At 42.1% G+C, this 10,931-nt stretch overlaps 2 protein-coding genes across 4 annotated transcripts; one reads left to right on the top strand and one right to left on the bottom strand.

The window, feature by feature from the left end:
* The first annotated feature begins 2,677 nt into the window (after positions 1-2,677).
* LOC123098635 (uncharacterized) lies at positions 2,678-6,687 on the top strand. Its single transcript, XM_044520681.1, has 5 exons — positions 2,678-2,930; positions 4,020-4,286; positions 4,864-4,995; positions 5,120-5,236; positions 6,069-6,687. Exons 2-5 carry the CDS (start codon positions 4,020-4,022, stop codon positions 6,402-6,404), a joined length of 852 nt encoding a protein of 283 aa, XP_044376616.1. The 5' UTR covers positions 2,678-2,930; the 3' UTR covers positions 6,405-6,687.
* Positions 6,688-7,678: 991 nt separating this feature from the next.
* On the bottom strand, positions 7,679-10,931 carry LOC123098634 (uncharacterized). 3 transcript variants are annotated; one of them, XM_044520679.1, is made up of 9 exons: positions 10,582-10,931; positions 9,722-9,989; positions 9,372-9,424; positions 9,246-9,282; positions 9,000-9,065; positions 8,613-8,711; positions 8,382-8,535; positions 8,224-8,300; positions 7,679-8,023 (listed from the first exon to the last, which is right to left on the bottom strand). In XM_044520679.1, the coding sequence occupies exons 1-9, from the start codon at positions 10,686-10,688 to the stop codon at positions 7,997-7,999; spliced, it is 888 nt and encodes a 295-aa protein (XP_044376614.1). In that variant the 5' UTR covers positions 10,689-10,931; the 3' UTR covers positions 7,679-7,996. The 3 variants fall into 3 exon arrangements, with proteins under 3 accessions (XP_044376614.1, XP_044376613.1, XP_044376615.1); XM_044520678.1 differs by having other exon boundaries at positions 7,679-8,132; positions 10,582-10,928; XM_044520680.1 differs by having other exon boundaries at positions 7,679-8,132; positions 9,722-10,003; positions 10,582-10,919.

The following is a 10,931-nucleotide window of genomic DNA, read 5'->3' as shown; positions in this document are numbered from 1 at the left end:
TGTGGCCAATGGACTCCGAAAAATCTCATCATGAATTGCCTTTCGACGTGCCCACCAAATGGCCTGGAGTGTAACAGCCAATCTTACAAATGAAACATGTGATAATGTATCTATCATCGAGAAAATCCACTCTCGCGTTGGGTCCAGTTGTCTCGCATAGGTGTTCTGCTAAATCTCCATCAACCAAAGCCCACACGCATCTAGCCATCGAACACCCTAGCAAAGAGTGTCGCCAAGAATCCTCTGCACCACACAAACCACAAGTACTCGTAGTTGACATGTTCCTGTGAGCTCTGGCATCTTCTGTAGGGAGAGAATGTTTCGCCAAACGCCATAAAAACATTCTTATTTTGCCTGGGACCAGAGTTTTCCACAATAATTTCCATGAAGCCGAGTCACGATCCATACTGGAAGATCCCGACAGGCCATCCAACCAAGCCACTCTCCTCGTCTTAGTATCTATAATCATTCTATACGCGGATCTCACAATAAACATACCACTTTTCTCAAAGTTCCAAGCCCAACTGTCAATGATGTCTGTTGTGTAAAGAGGTATGCCAGCGATAGCAGGGATATCAATTGGCAAGCACAATTCCTCAAGTCTCACATGATCTCATGTAGCAGATGTATGGTCAATAAGATGTGACACAAGTTCGGGAGGTTACCAACTCTGCACCCATAAGGTCTCATCATAACATCCCTAGGTATCTAGTTGTCCAACTAAATGTTAGTCGTCTCCCTGTTACCTATTCTTCTTATATGACTTTGTTTCAGTATATCTCAACCTTCAATTATTGACCTCTAGATTTGTCTTGGGTGACTTCCTAGTTCGACATTGAGAATTGAACCATTAGGGAAATAGACACTGCGCAAAATTCTCGCACTGAGTGATTCAGGAGTTTGCAGGATCCTCTGTGTCTGTTTAGCTAACAGTGCTAGGTTGAGTAACTCAAAATCTTTAAAACCCAATCCTCCCATGCTCTTTGGCGATGTCATTTCTTCCCATGATACCCAGTTGGGGTTACGCTTCGCATTTTACCTCCCCACCAGAATTTCCTTGTCAGCATGTTTAAGTGTTCACACAGTCCTCTAGGCAACTTGAAGCAAGACATGGAGAAGACAGGAACCGCTTGTGCAACCGCTTTCACCAAAACTTCTTTACCTGCAGAAAATATTGTTTTCTCAATCCACCCATGTACTTTGCTCCACAAATAATCTTTGAGATACTTGAAGGCCCCATTTTTTGAGGACCCCACATCAGATGGCATGCCCAGATATTTTGCACTCAATGATTTGTTCGGTACATGCAATGGTTGTTTCGCGTCACCCCTTACACTCTCCGGACATCTTTTACTAAAGAATGTAGATGATTTATCATGATTGATTCATTGTCCCGAAGCCTGGCAATATGCGTTCAACAACTAGTTTACCTCATTTACTCCACCAACACTAGCCCTGAAAAACAATAGGCTGTCATCTGCGAATAATAAATGGTTAACTAGTGGCGCCAAAGGAGCCACCTGAACCCCATTCAGGTTGGATGACTCGTCAATTGATTTTAAAAGGCATGAAAGGCCCTCTGCTGCTATCAAGAATATATATGGGGAAATTGGGTCTCCCCGTCAAATACCACGAGATGGTTTAAACTCCTACAACTTTTTACCATTGAACAACACTGAAAATTTGACTGTTCTGACCAAACTCATCACAATGTCAATCCACCTCTCCATAAGCCAAGTTTTAACATTATTGCTTGCAAATAGTCCCACTCGACTCCGTCATATGCTTTCATCATATCCAGCTTTAGAGCACAATGTCTGTTTTTATTGGCCGTGTTTCTTTCGTGAAATGAATGCACTCATATGCTGCAATTATGTTTTCAGTAACAAGTCTACCTGGAACAAAAAGGACTGTTCCTCTGAGATGATATCAGGAAGCACCAGTTTCAACCTATTGAAAATAACCTTGGAAAGCAATCCTATACCGTTGCATAAAGATATAGGCCTGAACTGTGACAAAAGTATCGTTTTTTTACCTTCGGTATAAGAACCAAAGTAGTTTCGTTTATGCTTTCTGCAGACTCCGTTCCCTCAATGATTAGAAGAGCTGCCTGAGTAACATCTGTGCCACAAACCTCCCAATGACGCTGGAAAAAATATACAGGAAACCCATCTGGCCTTGGCACCTTTGTTGGAAACATTTAAAAAAGTAACTTTAGATGGAACCACATTCAAGACTCTACCCATGTTATGCACCCCTTCTGAAGAATATAAGGATGGAACCACATTCAAGACTATGTCCATGTCATGCACCCCTTGTGAAGAATATAGGCCGCTATAAAAATTAGTAGCCAACTCCTCCAACTCGCTTACATCCTTAGTTAACCGACCGGCCGGAAGTTGGAGAGACTTTATTTGGTTTTTTCGGCAGCTGGCTAGCCCGAGATAAAAAAAATATGTGTTTTTGTCACTGTACGCTAGCCATTCGATTTTATACGTTTTTTAGGGGTTGTAATTTTACACGTTTTTTTTAGACAATGTAATTTTACACGTGAGGTATCAAGAAGGAGCCAGTCCACCGTCGCCATCGGCCATCTCTCTCTCTCATCCACCACGCGCCCCTGGGCCCGCCCTCGCTCGGCATAGAAACATCCTCCCCTTTAGACCATTTAGGCCCATGTGAGCCCGCCACCCACATCATTCCCGTTCTCATATGCGGTGATGGACGGTACCAGGCGCAGCGCTTAGCACAAGAGAGAAATTAGGCGAGGCAGGAAGCGAGACAGCAGCGTCCGTCTCCCTCCCTCCCTTGGGCCGACCATACCCTAGCCCCCCACCGCATCGCCGCCGGGCCCCTCCGCCGCTCAGTCGCCGACATCTCGCCGAAGGGCGCCTCGAGCTTGCCGGATCGGCCCCGCCGCCGCGGATCCAGTACGAGTTCCCTACTCCAGACCCCCCGCGTCCATCAGTTCTCCGTTGCTTGATCTTGCCCGGGTCCGATTTGGCTTCCCTGGGTTGGCGATTTGGTTTCGTAGAACTGAGCCGGTGATCGGGATCCGAGAATCTTGGGCGGGCATTCAGTAGGAATCTTATATAGGGATCAACCCTTATATGAACGATCGATCGTGCCCCCTTCTTAGCTGCTTTTTATTTATTTTTTGGGCGCAATGTCCCGATTGTCAAGTTGGATTTGGGTTGATGCCCATACAGGCCCATTCGGTAATTAGCTAATGCTGTTTGTGGATATTTGCAGCAGATTTGAATGCTGAGTGTGTGGTGAAATGATGTCCACATGCCATCCTCCCTTAATCCAACATCAGAGACTGATTTTAGTGGATTGCTTGAGTAGAACTGATACTTCACTATGTTAAGATAAAGGGCACATCACCCAGAACACATGTGATCTGAACATATTCCTGTGTTTTTAGTATCACTCCTAACCATAGGTACATTCATTTTTGAACAAATGGAAGTCAAGTATTTTGGAACGGAGGGAGTAATATATAATTACTGTGCTAGTTTTCTCTGGGTAACGACATGGGATTAAGCTGTTCCCCAACAGATTCAGGCAAGGAAATAATCCGTTACGCCACAAAATCCAAGTTTTAAGCGGTTTCACCACTTAAGTTGGATGAACAAAAGGTGAATACAGCATAACAGGTTTAACTCATGAGTTGTAGAGAAAAGCTTGTTCGAATGCCAATGTCAATTCACGAGGACACACTGAATGCAATCTATCTGACTGTGCATACACGTAGCAATCACAGGGTATTGTGTAATTAGGATCACCTTAAACTTGCTATTCCTAATCAATTTATGATCATTATTTGTTAGAAAATATCAAAGTTGAAACCAATGTGGTAATACTCTGTCTGGTTCAACATGCAGTGTTATTTATGCATTTCTTGTTATGTTGGTTTTGCTCGTATCAGGCAGATAGTTGGGTGTCCTGTTCCATGTAATCCTGCATGTTGTTGTGTGCCATATCATTAATCCAGTATATTGCAATCTTTGGTCCAGATGGCTCTTAATGAACGTCTCAGCAAATTTAAACAACAGCAGGAGAGATGCCAGACAACTCTATCCAGCATTGCTGCAACCCAAGCTTCAACCACAAAGTCGCACAATGCTCCAAGGTCTAGACCAGCAAATGCTCCGTCAGCTCCAGCAAAACAGATACAGGCTATTAAATTCTCAAATGATACAGAAAGGCTTCAACACATCAATTCAGTGAGGAAGTCTCCTGTCGGAGCACAGATCAAATTAGTTATTGAACTGCTTTACAAGGTAAGTTGCCAAAAGTTCAACTTGATGGGATTACCTCGTCTTCCATTATTCCGCCCCATGCATAGTGTGACAGGGTTATCTGTTATCTGCTTTTCCTTGCAAAATCGTTACTAGTATTAATGATCATGCAATGCAAGTTGCTCATGCTGTTGCTCATGTTGTCTTATAGGACAATAAGTGACTTTTTGGATAAGTTCCGCTGTTGCTCATGTTGTCTTTAGGTTAGAGAAAAAAATTACAGTGCTAGTTTTCTCTGGGTAACGATAAAACAAACAGAGCACTGATGTCATAGGATATTACTGTTGCTTTTAGTGACAAATATAATATATAATTGCACTCTCAGCTATTAGATACTGGTGGTCCTAACGCAAAAATGGAGATATTTATTCAAGCCTGAAAAATGGTTCTGCACCTTCTTTCGCATATTTAATCCTTGATTTTTTTCCAACTTATTAGCTTAATGACAGACTTAATAGTACAGTAACAAAAAGAATGTTCTCTTACAGTGTTTGTCCTGAATATATGTTATAATGTGTTCTGTGTAAAATAATACCCCTCTTTTCTTGTGAACCTGCAGACAAGACTTGCTTATACAGCAGAGCAAATAAATGAAGCAACATATGTTGCAATTAATAGTAACAAGGCAGTCTTTGATAGTCTGACAAACAATCCCAAAGTACAATTTGATGGGAAGCGTTTCTCTTACAAGGTAATTGCATCGAGGATTATTTTGTTACACATTGATAATTGAAATGGTTTTTTTCCGTCGCGAAAGACTTTGTCTTTCATCTCACATTAGGTTGCATATTGACCCGCCATTTGAAATTATGCAGTCCAAGCATGATTTGAAGGGGAAAGATCAATTGCTTCATTTGATCAGAAGGTTTCCTGAGGGTCTTCCTGTTGTGGAGGTCAAGGATTCATATCCAACCGTATTGGATGATCTACAGGTGACTACTATTCTTGGTCTAAGATTTTGAGCAATCTGGTAGGTGCCACATTATTTTGCATGCTGTGCATCAAATTTGATGGTTGAACTAACTGTATATGTGTTCAGAAACCAAGTAGTCTTATGTACAGAGGTTCCAGATTTTAATGTAGGGATCTTTTAGCGATCCTTGTTTTTGTTTACGTATATGTAAAGTACAGTTAGCTAGGATTCCATTGGTTGTGTTCTAAAATTCTTATTACCGCGTAATGCTCGAAGCTACCTTCTCTATTGGAACAATTAACAGGGTCTCGAGCTTTTATGGAGGTTAAATTTTAATGTTTGTTGTTGCTTTTGTGTGCACTTCTAGTGGTCATTGGAATATTTCAACAGTTGATTACTTCACTGTTGGTAAATAATTGAAGTGGATGGACTGTACACAACAGCACAGCCCTTCAGCTAAGCACAAAAAATCGATATTTAGTTAACTTGAACCAGTGAGGAACTGAGGAATATATGAAGTTGATGTGTTCCATGACAGGCAATTTATTTGCTTGGAAACAGTGTTTCCTGGTGTCTGATGGAGCACAGCCATATTGAATCTGTGAAATTACTTGCAGTCCCATAGTGGTGGTTCTTTGCTGCAGATAAATAGAGCAGCAAGCAAAGCACGACTTAGTTCCAAGATATTGAAACTAGGCAGATCGTTTACTGATCAGTGTTTCAGTATTGGTGTTACTTTGTGGAGCCACAGTGTGTACTTGTAGTGTTTTCTCTTCATTGCAAAGGTGTGAGCAAACCAGGAATTCAGCCCAGAAGTCTGATCTATATGGCTGAAATCTCGTTTTCCGCAGGCTCTCAAAGCCTCAGGTGACGTCTGGTGGCTGTCAAGCATGGACTCCCAGGAAGACATTGTGTACCCAAATGATCCCAAATCGAAGATCAAGGTCGATGCTGACTTGAAGCAGCTTTACCGGGAGATAGAGCTGCCACGGGACATGATCGACATCGAGAAGGAGCTGCTGAAGAACGGGCACAAGCCAGCAACCGACACGACCAAGCGGCGTGCAGCGGCGCAGATTCATGGCCAGCGACCAAAGCCGAAGGCCAAGAAGAAGCAGAAAGAGATCACTAAAAGGACCAAGCTCACCAACGCGCATCTGCCTGAGCTGTTCGACCTGCCCCGTTAAGCACAAGAAGCAAATGGGGCATATAAGTTTCGGGGCATTTCTTGATGTGGGAGCTCGCAATAATACTTTTATATACACAATCATTTTTGTTTCTGTGTTACTCTACCATTTGGGGAAATGACTTGATGCATCTCAAAATTTAAAACTGAGGTTGGGATGCTTATGCTTGTTATATATCAAAGTTGTACGTTGACAATCCATTGCGGGTTCCTGTATAAAATATTATAATGAATCGAGATGAACAACAAGTGACCTCGCAATGGTCATTATATCTTTACTTTTATTACTACATGGCAATTTGTGAGGTGCGGTTCAACCGTATCTCAAGAACCCCTCATATAGGCACCAGTGTGATGATGGCAATACTGTACTTCTCTTATGAAAAGGATTCAGATCTGTTATAAAGGTTCATCAGAAGTACAAAGCATTCCTAGACCAGTGAACGACCATTGTCACCGCCGAAACGAGCTGCTAATGCTAGGGTACTGTTTAGTTAGTTTTGTACTAAAATCCATCCATGATCACTAAATTTGGCTCATGCAGTAACTTTGATCACTGGATTTTAGATTGTCTGATTTAAAATCAGTAAGGTTGCTTAAGTGACAGCCATGATGGCATGATCACTAGGGTAGGGAGGTTTGGCTACTGGATTTGCCTAACATGATCACTAGGGTAGGGAGGTTTGCCTTTGTTAGAGCCCAGCATTGCTCAAACTTTTAGCACAGAACGGGATCCGGTCTGAACTTGTTTGGTTTCACGAACTGATGAGCGCAGGTTTTGGTTCAAAGCCATATTGATATATCAACATAAACAAAGAAATGGACTTCCAAGTTTCACTCAAGGTTTCAGAAGTGAACTTGTCAAAACATCGAGTGGTCGGATAAGGACAGTCCAGAGAGAATAGCAGAATATACATGTGTATATGCATATGACATGAATGCGAATGATCCATGAATATAACCCCAACTTGTACTTTTTCCAGTTTAGGGATTCTATTTTCATAACTGAATTTTCCATGTTTTCCATTCTTAGTGGATCAAAAGATAAATAACAAAAGATTTTATGCAAAGCAATCATGTTACAGTTGTGAGGGTTTAGCTTATTTCAGGCTAAAACTAACTATAGCAATAATCTACTGAGTTTTGGAAGGAAATTATTATTATTATCAAAAAATTATGATCTTCAGATGTTTTTAATCTATAATCGGGCTGTGCACCTTGCCCCAGTTGGCCTGTCAGGTCGGCTGCCGAACATAGAATTGTAGACTCAAAAACTAAAAGGCCGGGTCCAACTATGGCCGAAGGAACTTAATCACAGTTCTTATTACAGATGTTTGTTAGCATGGATGTACATTTTTTCTTCAAGACTCACAAGAATGAACCCAGAGCCATCAAATGGGCTTGCTTCACAAACTGTACAGTAATAAAAAAAACGAAGCATTCAGATGAAAAGCCCACACACACATCAACAGCATTCTGGACACCGGTACTGTCGCTCCATGTAGACGATTCCAAGGATTTTGAACTTTACAAGCTTTTATCATGTGCAAGATGGTAAAACATATTCACCGACACCGTCCTGCTTTTTCTAAATCAAGAGGACTGATGGCATACTTTCACCTGCACAAAGGATATGGGAATAAATCCCCTGTTAACTAGCCTAGTGCATAGAATTGAAGGAGAGTAAGCACAGATCTGATGACTGACGAGCACCATCCATGTCAACCATCTACAAATAACCAACATAAGAGCAATTCAACTTAGAGCTTTATAACTAAATGGAAAAATGATAATTTTTTTGAAAAGAAAATTATATATACCTTGAATCCTACATGATCATAGAGCCTCCGAGCTGGCAAGTTATCCTTATGTACATGAATATAAATACTTTCAGCACCTACAATAAGGGGCGAAGGTATCAGCAGATGAACTACTATTATCTGTGGTTTTACAATTCCAGACAAGCCTAATGCTTTACCATCGAGTCTTGCAGCATCGATGGCCAATAACAACATGTTGCTGGCAATCCCTTGACGCCGTGCATACTTAGCAACACAAACATTGGTTAAATATCCAAATTTTGGCTGATCTGGCTGATAGATTCTAGAGTAAAATGGTGTGTTTCCAGGCTCCTGCGAATAATTTCCAAATGTAACTTCCAAAGACACAGACAGGAGTAATACAAAGGAATTGGTGCTATTTTCCATACCGCAGGGTATGTCTCCCCATGTAGAGGATGCCTGACACATAGATCTACTGTACCAACAACACTATTCACCACAGTTCGTGTGACGTCATCATTCTTTACCTGCAATATTATTACCGTAGGCGAGATGTTAATTAACCGTGAAATAAAGGAAATTATCATCAAAGCAACTTTTAAGAGTGATTGACAATGTAGACCTAAATAATTTTCACAAAAGATCTCTAACAGAAACTGAAGTTTTAACTTGAAGGTTGTTGGGTAGCCACTTTCGCTTGTCTTGATTCCCTCAAAGCATATTTCAGAACTAGCATAACATGCTATTTCGTGAACTAACATGCTTGATTTAAAAATGCATTAATAAATGGCTTACAAACAGCTTTACTCTCATACCGCAACAAAACAGGTATACTTCTCTCCAACCTGCCTGCCACATCGCTTCTTTAAAGCATGAAATTCCTGCAGTGAGATGACTGGCGATGATACATTTGACATATTACAAGAATGATATACGGCTACAAGTGAAGCAGAACGTCAACTATTAAATGATCAGCTGGTGGAAATGGGCACGTGTCGACATCATTACCATCCCACTTGCCTGAGTAACCCAAAAATATGACTAACTGATTACACAGGTACCTGTGATGCAAACTTTCTTTTAAAGCTTTCAACATAGCTGCAGTGAGAAAACAACAGTAGAATAGGTTTTAGTTACAAGGATATTACTAACAAAAAGTTCATCAACACTGTAATTTAAATACTAACCGATCGCCTGACTGATCTTCATAGTGATCTTCTGCTCTCAACCATGCGGCGATCTATAAAGTCTTGGTAAGAAGAGATGTAAGGCATATTGGTAATGTAAATTTTATTTCGTTACTTCATAGCACCAACTAAATTGTTACAGTTCATGATTTGGAATGTAAACATTAGTATCTATAGATCTCATGCACTGAGCTTATTAGCATGAGAAACAAAAGACAGGTAGCTTATTAATTATTGTCACTAACTCATCATAAACACATGTGCTGACCATGTCACTCAGAAGTGGAGGACTTTAAGTTATTGCACAAAATCAGCGATTGCATATTTTCTACAAGTAACAAGAATAATACCCAGTATTCCTCATCCATTATAGCCTCCCGAGCAACATAGCGACCGAAATATCTTGTGTATTTGCAATCACTTTTCTCAATCGAGGGTCGAAGACGATTGAAACGGAGATCGGATGGTTCTGCTGGATGCAAAGGTGTTGGTGTCACTGGTGTCCTATTGGATATGTTTGATGAGACACTAGGGATGGATGCTTTTCTGGCAACATTAACACTATGAGCAATCATTTCCTCTTTTCCGCTGTTTGTAGAAATCACGGGCTCATCTTTCCTGAAAGAAGAAAACTGATTTTGCATGAAAATAATGCACAACATGGATAAAATAAAATGTAAGTATGGTGTTGCTTTTTTACATATCTATGCTTTCGAAGCAAGAAGAAATCACAAGATTCAGAAACCTAATCCAGATAAAATTGTGTTCTAGTCCTACGGCGAGTATTTCCCTTCACAAGAATCACAACCACATGATAAGTAATGAGACGTTTTCAAAGTACTGTGCAGTTCTGCATCCACGAAAAAACCATCCTACAGTTCGCAGCATTTTTTGATTTCTAGTAGAACAACAGAGAAGTATATTTATCTTCTTCGCTTGGGAATAAACTTATAGCAAAATGCTGGCGAATAAACCAGTAATAATTGGTAAATTAGCCAACAACAATTCCACAAATAAGGGTGCGAATCCGATCCTAAATTCCTCCCTATTCAAGCAGGCATGTCCCTTCCTTTGCTGCAATCAGCGACTAAGAAGTAAGAACACGAAATCCCTCATTCCTCGAACAAGAAAAAGTACTACCAGTCCAGCAGTCCACGGACCCGGCGACCAAACCGGCCGCGAACATAGGAACCGGATAAAGGGTGCTCACATCGGCGTGGCGGCGAGGCGCCGGCGGAGGAGGACTCCCCGGCCACCGAAGCCGCGCCGCCCGCCGGCCAGCGGCGGCGGCGGCGGCGCGACGGCTCCGCTCGCCATCCCGGACTTGCTAGCGCCTGGTCCAAGGGGGCGGGGGGTGGAGGTACTCCTCGGCGGCGCGGCGAGGGGAAATGCTGGGCGCGGCGGGGTCCGGGTTGGCGTGCGCCGTGGTCTACCCGGGCACCGCACCACCAACCTCGCGGCTGCTTCCCCCCCTCTCTGCCTTGGGCTCTCTGCTAGAGTGCTAGTAGCAGTTGTTCTGCTCTATCCGTTTCACTCTTTCTGTGGGCCTGACGCGTCCGG

The sequence above is a fragment of the Triticum aestivum genome, chromosome 4D (assembly GCF_018294505.1).
Source record: "Triticum aestivum cultivar Chinese Spring chromosome 4D, IWGSC CS RefSeq v2.1, whole genome shotgun sequence".
In the NCBI taxonomy this organism is placed as follows: Eukaryota; Viridiplantae; Streptophyta; class Magnoliopsida; order Poales; family Poaceae; genus Triticum; species Triticum aestivum.
Note: the sequence above shows the minus strand (reverse complement) of the source record. Positions and strands in the feature narration are given on the sequence as shown.

What these genes read in the sequence shown, in the direction of transcription:
- LOC123098634 (XM_044520678.1), bottom strand. Translation starts at nt 10,688, where the DNA reads ATGGCGAGCGGAGCCGTCGCGCCGCCGCCGCCGCCGCTGGCCGGCGGG. An exon ending in AAAGAAAGTTTGCATCACAG is followed by an intron (nt 9,066 to 9,245) that starts GTACCTGTGTAA and finishes ATCTCACTGCAG; the next exon opens with GAATTTCATGCTTTAAAGAA. An exon ending in AGTATACCTGTTTTGTTGCG is followed by an intron (nt 8,712 to 8,999) that starts GTATGAGAGTAA and finishes ATAATATTGCAG; the next exon opens with GTAAAGAATGATGACGTCAC.
- LOC123098635 (XM_044520681.1), top strand. Translation starts at nt 4,020, where the DNA reads ATGGCTCTTAATGAACGTCTCAGCAAATTTAAACAACAGCAGGAGAGA. An exon ending in TTATTGAACTGCTTTACAAG is followed by an intron (nt 4,287 to 4,863) that starts GTAAGTTGCCAA and finishes GTGAACCTGCAG; the next exon opens with ACAAGACTTGCTTATACAGC. An exon ending in GGAAGCGTTTCTCTTACAAG is followed by an intron (nt 4,996 to 5,119) that starts GTAATTGCATCG and finishes GAAATTATGCAG; the next exon opens with TCCAAGCATGATTTGAAGGG.